This window comes from Onychostoma macrolepis, chromosome 07, assembly GCF_012432095.1.
Source record: "Onychostoma macrolepis isolate SWU-2019 chromosome 07, ASM1243209v1, whole genome shotgun sequence".
In the NCBI taxonomy this organism is placed as follows: Eukaryota; Metazoa; Chordata; class Actinopteri; order Cypriniformes; family Cyprinidae; genus Onychostoma; species Onychostoma macrolepis.
Genome location: NC_081161.1, coordinates 33,227,686 through 33,249,119, shown reverse-complemented (window position 1 = coordinate 33,249,119; position 21,434 = coordinate 33,227,686). Strand labels below are relative to the sequence as shown.

The 21,434-nt window shown below is 36.8% G+C and overlaps 2 protein-coding genes across 3 annotated transcripts in view; one reads left to right on the top strand and one right to left on the bottom strand.

The window, feature by feature from the left end:
* The window catches only part of zanl (zonadhesin, like), a 28,653-nt gene extending 22,757 nt beyond the window's left edge, over positions 1-5,896 (top strand). The window contains 15 exon segments of the mRNA XM_058781669.1: positions 674-801; positions 974-1,245; positions 1,549-1,757; positions 1,941-2,085; positions 2,373-2,620; positions 2,744-2,873; positions 2,986-3,184; positions 3,317-3,478; positions 3,703-3,833; positions 3,940-4,142; positions 4,255-4,390; positions 4,954-5,097; positions 5,217-5,307; positions 5,443-5,495; positions 5,594-5,896. Coding sequence (XP_058637652.1) covers positions 674-801; positions 974-1,245; positions 1,549-1,757; positions 1,941-2,085; positions 2,373-2,620; positions 2,744-2,873; positions 2,986-3,184; positions 3,317-3,478; positions 3,703-3,833; positions 3,940-4,142; positions 4,255-4,390; positions 4,954-5,097; positions 5,217-5,307; positions 5,443-5,495; positions 5,594-5,670 — 2,328 coding nt within the window. The 3' untranslated portion in view covers positions 5,671-5,896.
* Positions 5,897-5,958: 62 nt separating this feature from the next.
* Positions 5,959-21,339, bottom strand: trappc14 (trafficking protein particle complex subunit 14). Of its 2 annotated transcripts, XM_058783359.1 has the most exons (11): positions 21,037-21,339; positions 20,440-20,934; positions 16,590-16,685; positions 16,172-16,301; positions 15,794-15,880; positions 14,120-14,240; positions 11,803-11,950; positions 11,424-11,658; positions 9,746-9,882; positions 9,401-9,600; positions 5,959-8,539 (listed from the first exon to the last, which is right to left on the bottom strand). In XM_058783359.1, the coding sequence occupies exons 2-11, from the start codon at positions 20,923-20,925 to the stop codon at positions 8,386-8,388; spliced, it is 1,794 nt and encodes a 597-aa protein (XP_058639342.1). In that variant the 5' UTR covers positions 20,926-20,934; positions 21,037-21,339; the 3' UTR covers positions 5,959-8,385. The 2 variants fall into 2 exon arrangements, with proteins under 2 accessions (XP_058639342.1, XP_058639343.1); XM_058783360.1 differs by lacking the exon at positions 21,037-21,339 and having other exon boundaries at positions 20,440-21,028.
* Positions 21,340-21,434: the final 95 nt, after the last annotated feature.

The window sequence follows — 21,434 nt, the reverse complement described above, 5'->3', positions numbered from 1 at the left end:
ACAAACAATGAACAATGCATTTATTACACTATTTATTCATCTTTGTTAATGTTAGTTAATGAAAATCAGGTTTTCATTGTTTATTCATCTTAGTTCACAGTGCATTAACTAATGTTAACAAACACAACTTGTGATTTTAATAAAGCATTAGTAAATGCTGAAATTAACATTTACTAAGATTAATAAATGCCGTAGAAGTATTGTTCATTCTTAGTTCATGTTTACTAATGTTGTTAACTAATGTCAACTAATGAAACTTATTGTAAAGTGTTACCAACTGTTTACTTGTCTTCAGTGAGATTTTTTTTTTTAATTTAGGCTAGTATTAGTTCTTTTGTGATATTGACTCTGGTGACAAGAATTATGAAATTTCTATGTTGTCAAAAATACTGATATCATAAAGACCTAATTTAAAGCAAAAATAGCTATAGTGTGATATACATCGTTATGGTGAATTAAAATTACTCATTATCATGATAAACAATTTTGGTCATATCACCCCCACACCTACTACCTGATATTTGATAATGTTTGATTAAAAAACCAGACAGTTTCCTTTTTGGTCCTTTTTTTATCCTGATGTCTGAATTGCATTAAGAAAAGTGAAAGAATTTCCACAAGCAGATTTGAATATCACTCACTGATTTCCCGTAATTCAACTTTCGTCTTACAGGTATGTGGAATGTGTGGTAACTACAATGGAGATTCCTCTGATGACAACTTGATGCCTGACGGCAAGCCAGCCAGTAATGTCACTGAACTTGGTAACAGCTGGAAGGCAGAAGGAGACAGTGATCCCGGGTGAGTGTTACATTGTTTGGTTCCTTTAAGTCCCTCTCCATAATTCAGAAAAAAGCAATCAAAAGATAGCAGATTCACTTGCAATACATATGAATTTAAGTGAAAAATTAGTAGTTTCATTTGTCTTCATTCTTCTCTTGTGTTCATCCATGCCTCGTTTCTCCATCCGCAGGTGCAAACCTGACGAACGGCCTGATGACAAACCCAACTGCAACGAGAATGAGGAAGAAATGTACAAGTCACAGTGTGCGGCGTCTATACTATCTGATCTCTTCAAGCCCTGTCACTCTCTCATTCCTCCAGAATCTTTCCTGGGGAACTGCATCTATGACATGTGCGAGTATAATGGCATGCAGTCGACTCTGTGCGATAACATTGAAGCATACGCCCAGGCCTGTCATAGCGCTGGAGTCATGATCAGCTGGAGAAACAGCACCTTCTGTCGTAAGTGAAAGAGAAAGAGAGAAGAAAAGACTAGGAGATATGCTGAGAATGTTATGCTGAGCTGGGTGACAGGAGGAAGAATAATTTGGCTAGAATTGTAAAGATCAAAAGAGCAGAACTGTGATGCTGAGAAAATGAAGCATTTATTAGATTCTTCATTGATAACCTCTAGGCTATGCATAAATATTAATGAATATCTATGCATATTTTGAAGGAAGAAATGGCCTCTGAATATATCAGACAATCATTGTCATTCAAATCCAATGCGTCAAACCTCTTTCCTTTGTGTACATCTATTTCCAGCTCTCCCGTGCCCACCAAACAGTCACTATTCTGAGTGCACAGCACCATGTCCTCCTACTTGCGCCGATCTCTTCCCCGTATTCTGCCCATTACCACCTAATAGTTGTGTCGAGGGCTGCCAGTGCAATGGAGGTTTTGTGCTAAGTGATGGCAAGTGTGTTCCCCTCTCAAGCTGCGGGTGTGTTGACAGCAGTGGAGAGTATCATGATGTGAGTAAAGTTGCTAGAATTGCCTACTGATTCTACTACTGTTCAAAAGTTTTTTTTTGAAAGAAATTAATAGTTTTCTTCAGCAAGAAACCATTAATTGATCAAAAGTGATAGTAAAACGTTTATGGTGTTACAAAATAAATGCTGTTTAAAAATTTGACAATACTGCCTGGTATATTTCAGGTGGGAGATTCGTGGATAACTGACCACTGCGAACAGAGGTGCAGCTGCAGCCTTGGAGGTGTGCTGTCCTGCACGTCCTTTGAATGCAATGACAACTCGATCTGTGATCTTGACAGCAATGGAGACCGTTACTGCAAACCTGAGAGTGAGTTCAGGACAGTTTTGCAATGAGAAATACTTAGAATGACGGAACAACCACATCAATTTACTTAATTCAGACCAACCAAAAATTCATATTTACTATACATGAAAGACAATCATTTGGCAACATTTTACACATTTTCTCTTAGCAAGGACTACTTCTTCAAGTTTTTGGGGTTTAATGACTGCAACTTGTGGGCATCTAAAGAAATGTAAATGTTTGAGCCTTGAAGCAGGTTAGTCTTAATGTCCACCTCATGAATTAACTCAAACCTCTTTTACTTCTCATAGAATTCGATGACTGCAGTATTGCTGGGGACCCTCACTATCGTACCTTTGACAAATACAATCACCACTACCAGGGAGCGCATACATATGTATTAACTCAGAGCACCACTCTGCCCAGCTCCCTCACCCCTTTCATAGTGCGTGGCAAAAACCAGCGGCAAGGAGGCATCGGCCGTGTATCACTCCTGCGCGAGGTCTATGTGGATGTGTACGGCATTACTGTTCGCATGCAGCAGAAGAAAAAAGTGCTGGTGAGGGATTCATGCGACATGTAGTCAATCCAAATAGTTGTATCTAACAGACTTCATATATGGACCACACCATATAGTAAAATGGCAATATCATGAATGTGTTTGCATTTTTTTCTCCATCAGGTCGATGGAGAGAAAGTCGGTCTACCGTTCAGTCCTGTACGTGGAGTTAACATAAAAACAAAGTCTCGCTATGTGATGCTCACAACTGACTTTGGCCTTTCTGTGCGCTTTGATGGCAATGCTCAAGGAGGTAGCTCAAAACTCGCATCCACACAATTATCAAGGATTTTTTATGCACAGCTTTGCGTATTTTGTAAAGTATATATTAACAAAAACTCTCGCTCTCTTCTTTTTCCCTGAAGTGGTGACTCTGCCTAGTGTATACAGATCTCGTGTGCTCGGTCTGTGCGGTAATTATGATGGAAACGACCGTAATGAGTACACAAAACCAGACGGCACAGTGACCCGCAACCTCAATGAGTTTGGAGACAGCTGGAGAGTGACTGACAGACAGGCGGGTCTTCGTACCACATCTCTACCAAAGATGGTGCACCTACACAAGTACGGAAGACTCAGAGTATCTGTTATGCTATGCATTATAAATCAACTGGGATGATATTTCTCATTAAATAAATCATCTGAAATAGTCTGGCATAGTCCCACCCCTAAAAATCCTGGCTTCTTTACTATTAGGCGTGAAGTGGAGGCCGATCCAGATTCAGGGTTTGATACGACAGGCTGCACAAATGCTCAGCTGGAGGAGCTGAACGGGAATAAAATGTGTGGGGCTCTCAGTGACCCTGCTGGTCCTTTCGATGCCTGTCATGCTGTGAGCGCTCCGGATGTCTTCCAGGAGTGAGTAATGAGTGCATGTGTCTGTGTGTGAGGGTGTGTGCACTCTAGTGACAAGTATGAGTTCACTTTCTGAGCTCAGAGGATAGCGTAATGCATAGTGGGTGTGTGTTGCACTATGTACAAGAGCATGTGTGTGCTTGTGCGTTTGAATGAGATAAACTTGTAATATGCGGGTATTGGTACGGATGCACAGTCCTTCATAACCGTGTGTGTTTGCATTGCAGGGACTGTGTGTTTGACCTATGCGCCGACCAGGGCAGTGAAGAGCTGCGCTGTGAAAATTACGCCGTCTATGCTCGGGCTTGCCAAGATCTGGGTGTCAAACTAGGGCTGTGGAGACAAGAATTGAATTGCGGTATGAAAAATAAAATAGTTTTCTGAGCACAAAATCAGCATATTACAATGATTACTGAAGGATCATGTGACACTAAACAACATGAACGTTTATGTTTGTGATTTAGGTCTGCAGTGTGGGCCCAACAGCACTTACTCCCCCTGTATGACTCCATGCCCGGCGTCCTGTGCAGACCTGGCGGCTCCCTCTGAGTGTGAGCAAACACAGTGTGTGGAGGGATGTCAGTGCGCCACTGGCTTTGTCCTGAGCGACCAAGACTGTGTGCCTTACAGCGAGTGTGGATGCACTTTCCTCGATCGCTACTATCAGGTGAACCTTTTGATGCATGTCAGACACTACAGGTTAAAGGTTATGATGTCCAAGGAAGTGCACAAGACATTGCACTTGCTGATCATGTTTCTCTGTACCCTTCCACCCGCAGCTGAAGGAGACATTTGTGACGGAGGATTGTTCACAGAGTTGCGAATGCACTACCACTGGTGCAGCGTGTCAAACAAAGGGCTGTGGAGACAATGAGATCTGCACTGTGTACGACACCAAACGCGACTGTTATAGATGTGAGCTGCTTCACTCTTTATATTACACAACATATTCTGACTCAAAATGTATTTGATAAATATATAATGCATAGCTTTCAGAGTTGTCCTAGTCCAGGAATGATACGGAATTGGATATCATATAGTAAAGTTAATTATAACTATGGAAGCCCATTTCTGCCATGGGATAAAACTTTTCTCACAAATCAGACTTTTTCCTCACAATTCTGAGAAGAAAAAAAACATCAGAATTGTGAGATAGAAATTCTGACTTTACATCTTTACATGAATTCTGAGTTTACATCTTGCAATTTTTACTTTTTCTTTCTGAATTCTTATTTACATTTCACAATTCATTGAGTCCATGTTTTCTCTATTTTACTCTCAATTTGCTCAGATTTTTGCGAAAAAAGACAGTATTGTGAGATATAAACTCAGAATTGTGCGATTTTTTTTTTTATTATTATTATTTCCCATGGTGGAAACAACTTTCATATATTACAGATCTTTCAGATGAGTAATAAACTGTAATAAAAAGTAATACATTTTTAACTTCTTTTGATTTTTAACCCTTTCTCTCTCAGCGACTCCATGTTTGAGCTCACCCTGTCAGAATGACGGTACCTGTGTGGATAAACCAGATGGTTCTGGTTATACCTGCACTTGCGCTGAAGGTTTTGAGGGAACAGACTGTGAGCTCTTTAAAATCCCCTCCGAGGAAGGCCTGGGTAAGTGAATGTGAATGGACTGTATTCATTCCTAAAGTAAAATTCTTAATCTAATCTAAAACATTAAACCATATTTGCCAGTCATATGTAATAGGTTTTTCCTGCTTGCTGTTTTGTAGATCGAACAGCTATTATCTTGATCGGAGTCCTCGTGCCACTTGGCGTCATCCTCATAGTCACAGCAATCGTGTGCATTTACAAGAAGTGCAGGTAACATTGATTGAAATCTAACACTGATCTTGCAATAAAATCAAAAACCTACCAAGCCAAGCATTCACTTGAAGTAGTTTGAAATATTGTGGTTTTATAAGGCAAATCAATGACTGTTAATCTCTTTTTACACAGCCGCAAAAAGATGAGTTATGCTTCAAGTACATTTGAGCTGAACAAAAAGACAGGTATGTGGTGACTTCTTATTATACTTTTTTCTTTCTAAAAAAAAATCTGAAACGTATAATGTGAGCTGTAATTTGAGCATTTCTAAATTTGTCCACAGATCATCCTTATGAAACTCTTGATGAGGGCAAGCAGCAGGGAACAGACAACAGTGTGCTGAAGGCTACTACATTCTGAAGCAAAACCTCAGTTTTTTGACAATGATTTGCTGATGAGATTTTGTTTATATTTATTCATTTTAAATGTCTTTGTGGAATATGTGAACTAACCTCTGTTAATATTTTACATTTTTCAGTAACTTATTTGTAAACTTCATTGTAATTTTTGGTGTAAGCTGTGTTTTGATTTGGGGAATGAGTGCAATTATCAAATGTCTATGAACATCTGATGTGAAATAAATTATATTTTCTTCTGAAAATATAGTTTTTAATATTTTAAATAAGTATACAAGACAATTTATGCCCTAGCTGCTTTTATTTAACTTGTTCAAGTGCAACACTCCAATAACCAACAACATTTCCAATGACTCTGAACACTTTTGTTAACACTTCAAACAGCAATGAAAGGCATATAAAAACAAACCATAAACAAACTAAAGAAAAAGTGCAAAGCAGAAGTTCATAGAAGAGTATAGTCAAAATTGTCTTGCTTGACCAGCTATCTAAATGATTGAGTTCCACAAGGACTTTCCACCAGAAGAGCTTCTTGGCGGGTCTTGGCAATTCAAAAAAACCCAAAACAAAAAGTCTGAACAAACAATACAAGCGCAATACTCAACATATATTTGCTCTGATACCTTCTGTAAAACTTCTAACCTCAACCTATTTATACAGACTGGGAGTAAATCCGGTGGTTAGAGTTGTCAGTCATAATCGTTCTGTGATGTGCCTTGTCAAGAGGCTAAAAAACAAAGAATCCAAATGTTTTTGAAGAGTTTTTAACCCATGCTGTCCAGGAAAACATAATATCCAGCCGCCAGTCCTTTGAGCATTCCTTCTTTTTCAAAACAAATAAGTTACTGAAAATTAAATAAAGTGCTTACAAAAAAAAAATAAACATGACAGTCCAAATCTTTTTGTTCTGCAAATTATCCACTTGTGGCAAGAAAGTTTTCTTCACAATTTTTCAAATGTAAAACAATAACACAGTCCAAAACAAGAAAACTGGCCAAGATGCAAATATGGAAATTGCAAGTGAAATGAATTGAACATTTGAAAATTAAAATACATCACAGTGTTTATATTAAAATGTATTACCTACATCCACAATACGGTTTTGGATCATTGTTACATTTCCGCAGATTAAGTAGTCTGTCTAAACAATTTAGTCTGAAAAAATTAAACATTCGAGATCCTATATTTGGACACAATATAAAACCATGTGCAACATTCCACAACAAAGGAAAAGGTTTTTAAGTCCCAAGGATTAATCAGTAGTCCTCACATGATGTGCACAGAAATGTAAACATTGATAAAAGAAATCAATCGTAACCCCATTAAATGGCTCTGACTCTTTACGCCAGTTGATTGTTGATTATTGATTATCACTACAGCCTGAGGGGTTGTACATATCAAGCTCTCTGTATAAAGTCCGATGTTCAGTGTAAATGCATAGAAATCAATACTACTGTATATGACCAGCATCTGCCCTGATGCTTACTGGGAGTTTGTTCCCGGACATCTAGCGGGAGAAGGGCGAGCTCATTATGGAGCAAAAGAAAAATGATCCCACATTTTTGAGAACACACAATGCAGCAGGAATGTGACAGAATACTTCTAATGCCATAAAAGGAGTAGCAGAAATAAAATGGTGTCTGCCAATAACACAAGCTCCACCTCCACCAGAAGTGACTTGATATGTGTGATTACATGGGAAACCTGTAGAATGCCTGATGAACCGGATTGTTAACATTACAGCAGTGAAATAATTTGATGAATAAAATAAATACTAATTTAACAAGCTGCACACATAACTACGGAGTAAGGAATATCGGTGATGAGGAGGGTGGCACTAGTGTACAATAAATGCCAGACCAAAAACATTCCAGTGTACAGGACTGAAAATGAAAAAAACCGTCTGATTGCTCACAGGCATGACATTGCAAACCATCTTTCAAGTAATTAAGGAAAACAATAAAAGCACTTTTACAAAAAGGAATTCAATATTGGAAGGGAAATGCTGGCAGTATTGACACATGAAATGTAAACACATTCAAAAAAATCTATCCAATAGTAAGTAGTAAACAAAGAAAAACATGAATTTGTATGTGGCATGCTTTTACAATGGATATGACTAGGCCCAGATAGAATCTGCTGAATTCTACATTTTTTTGTACTGATTTTGGGAGCCAAATTTACAGAATAGATTTAAACATAGCAAAATGTTTTTAATAGTGCTAGATTAATTTGTAGCTGAAAACATTACCAAATTTGCCAAACTATTAAATAAACAAGCACTCATGTATCCGGTCTGGGTACGACTAACCATAACCATCCATTCTCCCTTTAAACAGCCATCAATACAATATTTTAACTTGTATGTGACACAAGTCTCAGAACTTCATAACTCCAGTGAAATATCCTATGGATAAAGAATAAAAACCCTGTTTGTGTTTATGCTTTCTTTTCATTCCTTCAGTCGAAAATGTCAAAAACAGTAGCTGCATGTAAATTGCATTGAAATTATTTAAAATAATCGTACTGTACAGCATGTAAACAATGAATGCTAGTAAAATGAAAACTAAATAAATATATACTGAACTGAAACTGACAGGCATTAAACCACTTTTTTTGATTTACACTACTTCATGACACATGATTCTTTGCCAAAGTTCAAAAATATCCCTACTTCATCCCCCTGTGTGTGTGTGTGTGTGTGTGTGTGTGTGTGCATTCAGGTGTGTGAATCCAGTACCAGCACCTTGCACTCACGCTTGGCAATTTTGTCGAGTGACAAGATGTTCCTGTCTGGAGGGAGGTACAGCGGCCGTCCAACAGGAGAGCCCACGGGAGGAGTGATGGCCCTGCGCTCCATAACACTGCCTGTCCTGTAAGACCCAAACAAACATGAACATAGACATCGACCTGTGCTGCGTAAATTAGATGATCATGATTTGACAAAGAAAACATTGAGGTGGTTGTAAAAGGATGTACTAGTTTACTATAGGCTATATCAGAGTTCCTGCCTATGTTCTAAATCAGTCAACTAAGATAATGCTGTAGAACAGGTGTTTTCCACAAATACTACTGTAAACATATTCATGTAAAGACCCATTAATACTGTGTATGATCAAAGGTTTGGGGTCATTATTACATCTTCCTGAATAAATGTATAAATTAAAAAAGTATTTAAAAAATCTTACTGAATTTTTAAAATTAATTTAAAAATATTTTTAAAAAAATTTAATCCAAACAAAAATATTTAAAAAAACATACAAAAAAATAAATGTATTGCTATATTAAATTATTGTTAAACATATTTAATTCATATATAGTGTGTATAGTGTATGTGTGAGAGAGAAACTGTAAGATTGTACCATATTTACATCAAGTGAAATAAATGAAGATCATCTGTTTGTGTATACGCGCGTGTGTGTGTGTGACAAATGAGGACATCAATTTATATAATGACAAGGGTATGACATAGGTATTAGAAGGAGAAGGTGACTTTTCAGGACATTAGCCCATGTTCCCACTTTTCAAAACACTTATAAATCACACAGAATGGAGTGTATTGAAAATCTGAAATAGCACAAAGTTTCCTGTAAGGGGTAGGGTTAGGTGTAAGGTTGGTGTAGGGCGATAGCACATACAGTTTGTACAGTATAAAAACCATTACGCCTATGGGATGTCCCCACTTTTCACAAAAACAAACGTGTGTGTGTGTGTGTGCATGTTTAACGCTATACCTTGTGAGGTGAAACTTTGATGGTTGCTGGTGAGAAAAGGACTGAGAGCGGCCCAGACTGAGATTGGCCTGATGTCGGTCCAGAATATCTCGAACCGCTGGACTTGACGGACTGTTCTTGCGGGACAAAGGACGAGCATCAGGGGGAGGGTTGGACACGGACGCTGTGAACTGTAGCTTCAGTTTCATGTGCTGACTCAACTAAAGACAGAGAACAGAATAGCGGATATTGAGGTGTGTAGATCCAGTAATGTAACTCATTGGTTTTGTTGAAGGAAGTGAAATAAAATACTGAACTGCTCACATGTCTCACAAACACACACACACACACGTAATGACTTTTTACCTCAAAAAGACCTGCTCGGAGTATCTGGAAAGCCACACTGACGGAAAGGGTACTGCCTTTTCGACAGTAACCCAGGTTACTGAGAGGAGAATGACACACCACTGCATTCACTGCAGGATCCTCTTTATGTCCTCGACCTGAGAAGAAGAGTGGATCAAAAACCATGAGGACATACAATAGAAAGCAATGTTGTATTTATAATCAAACAAACAGACAAATCAGGCACACTGAGATGTGCTGCTCATGCAAGACATGCAGGTTCTAATCTGACCCTGGTTATGTCCTAAACTTCACCTCCCCATCATTTCCTGTTCTCTCTGCAATTTCCTTATCAATAAAAAAGCAAAACATCCTACAAAAATTAAAACACAAAAAAACGAATAAGCATAAAAAGAAGCCAAAAGCTACAATAACATTAAACCTTCTATTCATAAAGACATTTAAAAAAAATCAAATATGAATTAGTTTAAAAGTGTTATTGTCTATCTGCAATGCAGTCAATATGCAGTCTGGATTCTTTTACTCATACGTGTTTGATGTGCTAAGCCTGACATTAGCTCATCTGGCATAACATTACAAATACTCACAAACACAGCTGTAGCCTCAAACTCTGTGTTATCTACATCTACAAGCATGAACCACACCTCAGTTATGAGCAAATAACATTTTGCGACTTTTGCCTTTGCTCTGTACTTTGCTTTTATCAGGCCTGTCTCTGATAGCGTGGCAACACTTTTAACTTCACAAACAACACTTTTTAATTGATTGGCAATCTCTCACTGTTTAACACCCTCTATATTTCCCCCACTGTGGTCAAACACTCTTCTTGGCACTATTTTTGACCATGATCCAAAAAGTCTTTCTTCTCCCTCTTCAAACCAGTTTTGTTAATGTGTACTAACACTAAAACTATTAAAACATTGCTTTTGTTAATTGCAATAAAGCTTAAATAAAATTGAAAATATTTATTATAAAATTAGAAATGGTGCCTAACTAATAAAAATGCAACAAAAGCACATAACAAAATTATAATAACTGAAAATATAAAAATAAAAAACAATACTATAATATTATAAAATAATACTACAATAACATATCCTAGACTTAATCATATACCTACCAGAAGGAGCATTTCTAGCCTTTCATCAGTACTGATCCTTCATCAAAGAAAGTGTCCCCATATTTTAATACTCTTTTTTTTGATACTGTTCAAAATCAGTCACAAGCTGTCTGCCCAATAAACTGCTTCACAGCTGACAAACTGATGTTAGCTACAATAGATTGTAGGTAAAATAAAATTCACCTCCTCCACTGTCTCCTTTTTGTTTTCAGACTTAAAAAAAAATCCCATTACACCACTGTAAGAAACCGCTGCAAATGATTCAGTGCTTGAATAAACTGTCCATATGAATCAAACTGAATCACAAACAATTTCAGACCTTTTAGCAAACCTGTTTGACCGATTAGATCAAGTAACTCATTCATGATCTGGCATCACTAATTCTGATGCTAAACAGCTGATAGAGATCACTCACCATGATTTTTGAAATATTATCAGAGATACATGTCAATATATAAAAACAGGCACACTAATCAATTCAATTATCGTGCAGCTCCATGCACACCCATCTGTTCTTAAACTTATTGCACTTGTTTTTATTGTTTCACTCATCCTCACCTTCAGGTGTCCAGACTAGTCGGACTGCCAGGAAGTCCTGCAAGTTGTTCAGAAGGGTATATCGCACCCGGAAATGCTCGTGAGCCTTGACCGCACTGGGGCAGCTGGCGGTCATAATGAAGCGTGGACGGTCCAGTCTCACACTAGGGAGACTATAGTGAGTGTAGATAGAGTTGGTGAAGGGCAATTTAGAAGTGGACCACTGTAAGACTGCAACTAATGGCACCTCTAGTCCCTGTAGCAAAAAGAAACATAAAATTTCATTAATGCTATTTAATTTATTTATATTATCAAAGTTTTAAATTATGGTAAAGAAAATAAATGGCTGTGGGATACATATTTGTAGCCTGTTATCACACAAAATATCATGACAGCCCACCTCATTTGAATCGTCTTGTGGCTGGTTATTGAGCTGCAGCTGGAAGAGAAAGTTCTGCTCCTCTAGAGCACTGAGCATGCTGGGAAGGTGACTGGACTCACTGTCCATTCTGTAAAATGATGCCATGGCAACTTCTCCTGACTGATGACTGAAGCCGATAAACAATGAGATAAACAGTATTACAAACTCTCTCAGATGCATCCGGCAAGGGTAAAATTTACAATGCATGAAATATTAAAACATTCAAAATAAAAAAATATAATTTATTATTAATGTATAGCACATTTAAAAACATCAAATCATGGGCAAAAATGCTTGTGCATGATTGTATTTTTCCTTAAGCCATCAAGAATTTCCTCAAGGAAGTAGCAGTGCTATTTCAAACAGTTTGTTTTTGGGCTTTGGTTCTGTATTCTAAAAAATAGTGTGAATAAATGGTTAAACATATTCCAAGAGAATAAGGTGCAACAAAATTGGGTATACATCAATTTAAATAAAGCATTTAAATATTATTTTGACATGTAGCATCTGCTTATGATCCTTGATGGTCGTTGGGACTTTATGTCTTAAGAGACCCTTTTAGCCTTTTCACATTTGCATATAATTCACAGACCTGGCCCCACATTCTAACTTTATATGGGTTGTCCCCTCACTGTCAAAAAGATGCTAAACAGATCGATTCTCTGTTCACTCCATCGGACTTCAAACACATTCCAATCAGAACTAAATGACCCTCTGTACCAGGCACCAACTGCCTGGCTGACCAGTGGACTACCTCCAGGATTGCAATACACATAACACACACACATAGAGACCTTTTTTTTTTATTTAGACCATACTGTAATTAATCAGTTACAAATGTATCTGGTATATGCATGTGTTGTTTGTATGTTTTCTTATTATATTAGCCTAGTTACCACTCGTTATTCGTACTAGTAAGCTCTAAACACTCATATTCAGGTGTATGAATGTATCTCTGGTTTAATATATTTTAGATGTCTCTTTCTTGGTATCAAAATGATCTGCTCTTTATTCCTCAAACAATGATGTACACTATGTGATTGTGAAATGCATCATACTATTTTTACTGTACTGTGGGAAAAACTACACCGATTCTCCAGACCAGTCATAAAACATGCAAATGAGGTGTCAAGTGGGACAAAGAAACACTTTCTATGCGAGAAACTATGCGCCTTGTTATTGGTCAAACTAACCAAAATGGGTGTTACAGAGAAAACAGATAAAACTTCTCCCACACCCAAAAAGCGAGGTCTTCTCTTTACTTTCGGTGCCCTGGAGACACACTTATCACCTTGGAAATCTCGCGGCTCCCCTTCCGGGGGGAGTCCGAGCTTCTGGCAGTTTTAAGTTCAGTAACTTTGTCAATTCACTTCGGACCAGTCAACCCAAGGCTGGAATGATGAAGCTTTCACTCCTAAAGGAATTCATCAAGAATCTACGCATTATACATGCACCAGGACACTTTACTCAGCACCAACAAAACCAATGCAAGTAACCGCTTGTTAACTATTTAGATGCGCTTCTAGGCTTCGACCCCTTTTAATTAAGGTGATGTGATTATCTGATGGTTCTTAACAGGTTGTGGTTAGCTCATGTGTAAATCCTGCCATTACACTCTACTCTCTTGCACACGAGCTCTCCCTCTCTCTCTCTCTCCATGCCTTCCTTGCGTTGGTATCTATGTTTAATGTGTGTATGTTTGTGTCTAGTTCGATGTTGCATGTTCCCCTGTAGTGTAGTTTAATAAATATCCATATGTATTCACGCTTGGTTGTCTGTGTCTGCTGCTCACAGAACGAGGTCACTTTAACGTTCCGGGTTTTTAAATTATTTTTCGTGGCCAGAGAAATAATTTTCCTTAGAGTCAATAGACGATTAAAACTGTCTGTACTGCGGACGAACAAATCATTTTATTGTACTATTAATGCTACAGTCAATTCCTGAAGATTAATATAATTGATAACAACCCATATGATTAATTATGTTAATCTCACTTTGAGCTAATTTGCTACAGACATTACGATCAATACATTTTTAAATGTTGAACATTCTATAACTTTTTTAAATTTAGTGTTAAATTTCTTTTTAAAAAAAATTAATTGATAGCCATTAAGTAAACCAATATATCATGTGTTATCTACAAAACAATGTTGGAATGTTGAAGTGTGTCAAGCTGAATACATAGCAGAGGTTTTATTAGCAACAGAATTTATAACAAACCATAATCAGAATGTTTGAGGATGTATTGTAATCACACTCACAGGTGTGCGAGGTCACACATAATGTTTTCTCTTACCAAACATTATCCACCAGCAGCACCGAGCCATCTGGCATCATTGGTAAGTATGAAGCGTTGAAGTTGGGAAGGATTTTGACGTCACGCACACACACTTCCTCTTGAGAACTCCCATTTAACACTGAAACAATCAAATGTTCAAACGTACATAAACAGGACGTCTATCACATAAAGATAAAAGAAACCACAAAAATAAGAGATGGTGCATGCACTACAACCCCACGGCCTACTTATGCACAAATTATATCTTCTGATGTGCTTATACTATAGCAGTGGAGACAAAATCTATGTTTGGAACTTTTCAGCCTATGTCCTATGTTTTTTCCCATAAATGCATTAAATCTTTTTGAACATAGCTGAGAGATTTAAAGAAAAGACAGCCTAATAAAGCCAAATAAACATATCCAAGCATCTTCCCTTGAAGACTGGGTGTGTAGATATGGGGAATTATTACTTCTATAATGATGTATGAATGTCTTTCTTCACTTCCTTACATTAGGACCATTAAGGACCTATTATATCATAATCAAAAGACAAACAGACACTAGTAGTTATGAAAAATTCACAAGTGAGGCTTCTATTTTGAAAAAGAGACTTTAGGACAATGAGAATCACAGTTACACTGACAATTAAAACACCTGCACGTCATCAAAAGTTTGGGGTTGGTAATATAATGTTTTTGAAAGACCTCTCTTATACTTACAAGGCTACATTTATTTGAACAAAAATACAGTCAAAATGCTAATATTGCACGATATTATTACAATTTGTAATGTCTGTTTTCTATTTTAATATATTTTAATGGAATCTATTCTTGTGATGGCAAAGGTGAATTTTTTTTAAGCAACAATTACTCTGTTCTTCAGGGTCACATGATCTCTCAGAAATCATTCTGATATGTGATATGGTGCTCGAATAACATTGCTTATTATTATCAGTGTTGAAAAGAGTCAAGCAGCTTGATATTTTTCTGGAAACTGTGATACAATCCCCACCTAGGACTTTTCGATCAATAGAAATTTTAAAAGAGCAGCATTTATTTCAATAACATTATAAATGTCTGTAATGTCATTTGTGATCAATTTAATAGATCCATGCTGAAAAAAGTATTATTTCTTTAACAAAAAAAAAAAAAAAACCTTAATGACCCCAAACTTGTGAACGGTAGTGTGTGTGTGTGTATATATATAATTTGTGCTTATAAAATGTGACCCTGGACCACAAAACCAGTCATAAGTAGCACAGGTATATTTGTAGCAATAGCCAACAATACATTGTATGGGTCAAAATTGTTTTTTTTTTCTTTTATGCCAAAAATCATTAGGACATTAAGTAAAGATCATGTTCAATGAGGATGTTTTGTAAATTTCCTACCGTAAATATATCAAAATGTAATTTTTGATTTGTAATATGTGTTGCTAAGGACTTCATTTGGACAACTTTATAGGCGATTTTCTCAATATTTAGATTTTTTTGCACTCTCAGATTTCAGATTTTCAAATAGTTGTATCTCGACCAAATATTGTCCTAACAAACCATGAATCAATGGAAAGCTTATTTATTCAGCTTTCATGTGATGTATAAATCTTAATTTAAAAAAATTTACCCTTATGACTGATTTTGTGGTCCAGGGTCACAAATGTGAAGAAGAGCTAGAAATAGGGCTGACATTACCTTTGAGGACAGTTAAGTGTCTCCCTGAGACTGTCATTTGCTGACACTTTACAGTCGGAGGGGGCAGAACATTAAGTGTGGTGCTGACTGTTAGCAAGCAAGAGAAAACAAGACCAATTTAAAACAATTTCCTAAACAGCATAGGTTTCTAAAAAATATTTAACAGTACAAAGGCTTTCCAAAATACATGAATGTAGTTTCAAGAATGTAAGTGACACAGCAGGAAAAACTCAAATCTAAAAATAAGACACTGACACTTACAAGAACAGCAGATAAAGAACAAATGCAAAAAGCAATGGCGATGAAGTGATGAGCGAAAAAGGTCCTAAATCAATAATGACAACATGCATCATTGTGATGAAGGAAGCAAGAGCTCACCCTGAGCTTTGAAGGTGTTCAGATCCTGGCGAAATGTTTGGCAGGGGCTCTTTTGTTGGAGAATGCTGAGGTAGCCATGCTCTTGGATCTCAGCTTTCTCCTCTTCTTGCTTCCACACAGTTACGATTATCTGCAGTGAGGTAACACACATACATTCACATGTATCAGAGCAAAACATGCAACATGACCTATAATGTGCACCAATGTTTGATTTTATCTACACCTCTTGCACACACACTCATGCCACCTTGCACAAACTTGTATTGCTAATCAGCAACACAATCATGTGCAAAAAATATGCATTCCTTCCTCTTCTATTTATACCAATGCCACCATACCAATATCAACTGAAAATACACAACCATATGCTTAAATACATAAAACACAGAACACAAAAACACATACACATCAGTCATACCTTTACTTTGAGAGTGTTGACAGGGAGCTTATCCAAGGACACTGTCAGGGGGAAAATGACCTCATCGCTTAAAACTACTGGCTCATCCACAGGAGACTAAAAAAACAAAGTGAAACACTTCAAGGGGATACATGGAACAAGCAAAGACACTCTTTTTAGTCTATGTGTAGAGCAGGGGTTCCCAAACCCCTAAAGGTCCATGAAGGAAACTGCAAGGGGATTGTGAGTTTCAAAACATGCTTAAAAGAGAAGTGCTGCACTGATGTATTCAGCATCTAAATGTTTTTCATTTCACAGTAAATGCAGCAAACCCCATCTCTGCATATGTTGACAGTTTTTTTCAATCGCTTTTGCACATTTTTCGAAACAGCCTTAGCATTCTCTAAACTGTAAGTGCAATTGTCACAACTGTTTGCTGGAACATCAGAACTCTGTTGCATGTCTGCAAAAATAGTAACTCACTCAGTGCTTCAAAACATAGTTGTTGTGTCAGCGACTTGGCCAGTGGCATCAAAACACATGCAATTTGCTTAAATTCAAATTCAAATTTGATGTGAACAAGAAACTGTTCAGACATCTGAACTTATTTCTTTGAGAAAAAAAAAAAAAAAAACTTTAATTTGAGAATTGAGCCAAAGCAATTAAGAAAAACTGTAATGTGCATTTAGCAACACAACGTATGCTAGCCCTTACCAAAAAGTAGTATACTTCAAGTTTATTTTATTAAGTATACTTAAGTAAAGTTCAAGTATATTTTTAAGTATACTTTATGTAGTAAGTATACAAATATCAGTGTACTAGTAGTATACTCATAAGTGTACTATTTCAATACTCCTTTGGACTAAATTGGCCCACTTTCTAGTACATAAAATATATTTTTAAGTATAACAGTAGTAAACTTTGAGTACACAACTAGTTTACATCAAACTTTTTAGCTTGTACTGCAACTACACTAAAAGTGAACTTATAGGTATACTGATAGTTTACTAATTAAATACTTGTTGTGCATTTTTAGTATACTTTGAAGTATAGTCTCGGTAAACTACTAGTTTAGTAGTTCTATACTGCAAGTATACTCATAAGTTTTCTTTAAGTGAACTTTACATCATACTTTAAGTATACTACTATGTCCCCATTTATTAATTTGTATATATTTTGTTATATGAATATCTGAACATACAAAATATCAAAAGAAAGAACAGGGTATCTGCTCGCAAACAAAAACATTTTATTCTTGCTTCATGTATTCTTTTTATAAACACTTGAATGTGGGTAAGTTTCATAAATAAAAAATAAAGAAATAAACAACATTTTGAACAAAAAGCTGAAAAGACTATGAATTGGAGAATTGGATTCAGAATGATAATCAAAACGTAGATGGAGTCGATCACCACCCCAAAGCTTGACAGTCATTATTTCCACTTCATTGGTCGACATTTTATTCCATAACGTTACACAGTTTTGATGCTGTTTTATGTCTGATAATCGTGTTAGATTACACGTGGAAGCATCTGTGGTTTTTTTGGAAATTCTGTACAGAAGATGTGTACTAGCGTTCCCTACCGTATAACAATGAAAACATGGTTTCTAGGAGCACAAGTATAGCTCAAATATATTTAGACTTTTTCTAAGTATGTCAAGAATACTTAAATGTCATTTTAAGTATATTTCTGAGAAGTACATAAAAAGACTAAAAGTATACTTTCCTATATTTTTTGTTTAAAAGAAGTATACTAATAGCACACTTGAATAAACTTCTTTTTCGTAAGGGAGGCTCACTCTATTTACACATTCACATAATTTCCAATATTTTTGTGGGCAGAAGTTTACAGCATTTCACAAGTATTTCACCAAAGTAAAGACTTAAGCATTTTAAATGTTTAAAGTTTGAATGTGAATAATTTAAAGCATAAATATTAGCATTGTACCCTTTAGTGAAAAATTTAATTATTATTAGATATTCATTTTTATTTTACAGTACAATTGTAGTTTGTAATATGTTTTTCTTCATTTTTGTAATTAGAGTCAATATAATAATAATAATAATAATAATAGTTATTATTATTATTAAAGTGAAAGTGACTAATCTAATAATATTATTATTATTAGATTAGGCTCCTAAAACACCAGTGTGAATATAATGTGGACTGAGACACTATCTCAAGTAAAAAGAGGTTTGAGTCTACATTAAAGTTTAGATAAAACCACTTACTATAAAATATATTTATGTTGCTTTTCAGAAGAATTTGAATTTGTCTCATATTTGAAGTAGCTTGCATCATTGATTCTGTTATTTGCCTGTTTAATACTGTGAAGCTGCTTTGAAACAATCTGTATTGTATAAAGCGCTATATAAATAAAGGTGACTTGACTAGATCTGTTTAGCTGCATGTCATGTGACCATTAACCAACATCAGAAAATATGTGGTGTGTCATTATATTATTGGAAAAATTAACTTAAAATCTCAGGGAGTACTTCCAGCAAATATATTTTGTCTAAATATATTTTATAAATATATTTTTGACAAAAAAAAGGTTTAAGAATGCCTGTTACAGAGTTTGTTCTTGTACTTCAGAGACAATATCAAAGCCCTACAACCTTGGCCTACAGAGGAGTATCATAACTCTGTAATGTCTGACTTCTGAAACTGGAATGGTGCATTTAAAAAGATTTGCACTACTGGGTGTGTGACTAGCAAGAAAGCAGTGCAAATAGGAGACTAAGCCCTCATTTCACAAAGTAGTATGGACCTCTGTTTGAAAAATGAATCACCTTGCTTTGCTTCTTATGAGAATTTTGCAATAGGAAAAAATGCTGAAGCATTAAATGACACCTTGGTGTGCTTTCACAGTTTTGTTTGGTGTGAAAATGCGTGTCCTAAACTCTTGATTTAAATTCTTGACTTGATTGTGTTGAACTTTGCACGTCCTGATTTTGCTGAGTTAGATCTGTTCCTAGGTCAACATATTTTGTTGACCCTAGAACAACATTTTAATCCAAAAATTTAGTCTTGACCATATCCATACGCCTAAACCGAACCTTAACCATGAGTAATCCCTAAAATCAGAGGAAATGATAGATGAATGACACTGATGTACAAGCACCAAACGCTGATTGTAAGCCTAAACTTCACAAAAACTGTAAACTGGTTCTTCAAATTTGATTGGTTAATCACATTGTTGTTCCAGGGTCAACAAAGATGTTGATCCAGGAACATGTCACACTTGGTAAAATCAGGTTCTGCTTGAACTTTTCTTAAGTTTGAAATTAAATATAGGAATTATATGACTTTAATCTTCATGCCCTTTTAAAGTTTCACATTTACCCAACTCTTTGTTTGTTTCAGAAGTGGTTTGGGGTTTTTACTTTATCTGTGCAGATTCATGAACATCTGTGTTAGTTGACTAACTTTCGATTGCTTCACACTGAAGCTGATTGTTTATCTTCTGTCTTGTTCTTTTTTGTCTGGTTTTCTCCGTCTAATACTACAAATATCAATATATAGGACAACATTTGGTGTCCACATGGCATCACCTCATAGGTGAACCCCTCCTGTGAAATCAAATGGCTATTTTTCTAGAAGATGTTTGGAGTCTTCATCTTATGTGACTTACATCCTATCATTTTATGATATTTCTCAAAAGCGACTATCCTCAGTTATAAATCGAAAGAGACTGTGTTCTGTATGGTTGCCAGCCATAAGAAAAGGCAAACACATCTCTCAAATAGTACAACAGGAAATATCAACACTTCCGTGTTGTTATCATCAAATGTATTTGCATGCATAGCAGTGAATTTTAATTGTACAAGGAACAACTCTCCAACAGACTGCAGTGTTTGTTTAAGCACCTGTACAGGAGCCTTGCGGAATTCCCTCACGCCGTTGCCGGGGTTGTTGTGAATGAGGAGCGGCTTGCATTCCCTGAAGCCCCGGTACCTCGGGCCCCCTCGACCCGCGCAGCCCACCTCCGCAGCATCATCATCGTCCGTATCCTCCACACACTCGTCCCCGCTGCTGTGGTAGTCGTGATACAGAGGCTGTGTCCGCTGCCGGTTGTCGCCGGGGCTAACGCTGGCCACGGCGCAGAGAGAGCCGGCAAGCTCCCTCCAAGAGCGACTGCTGTGATGCTCCGAGCCGCTGCAGTCAGATCCCGACACCGACGCGACGCTCTGAGAGCGCAAAACCAGCAGAAAGCGCACGGTTTCCCCGAGATAAAGGTGGCTGCGACGCGGGAGCGTGCGGTATTTGGAGGGGTCCGACAGGTCTGAGATGGGGACGGCCGGGAAATACATAAAGTACTCGCATTGCGATTCCATCATTAACACCATGACCATCACAGCGCGCTGCAAGCAGACATACAGCGAAGGTATCCGGTTAGCCTGAACAGCCTGCAAATAACACTCCCATTCAAACAAGAATCGCGAAATTAAACGAGACCGTTTTACCTTTCACCTCACTTAATATCACGGTTTCCCAGATTGAAGAAAAATCACATTCATCCTATTTTGTCCCATTTCGGTTGACTGCCGGTTGACGTATACAATACATTCAATACAAGTGCGCTATATGACAGGCACATTTATCGAGTTAAGATGGAGTAGAGCGGGATGATAAAAAGGCATGAATAGTCGCTTGTCGATAAAGGTAAACAATGGGCTCGCTGTTAAGGTTGTTATATTTAATTACTTTGTTTGTAATGGTGTTCGGTTGAAATGTATTATATTATTATTTCCAACAAAATAACGTAATTATATTTTGCCATGCATGGGGAAAAGTCTAGTGTTTTGAAGCTGCTCTGCATCTAAGTTTAAATGTAAAAAAACCCCCAAAACATTAGTTTTTG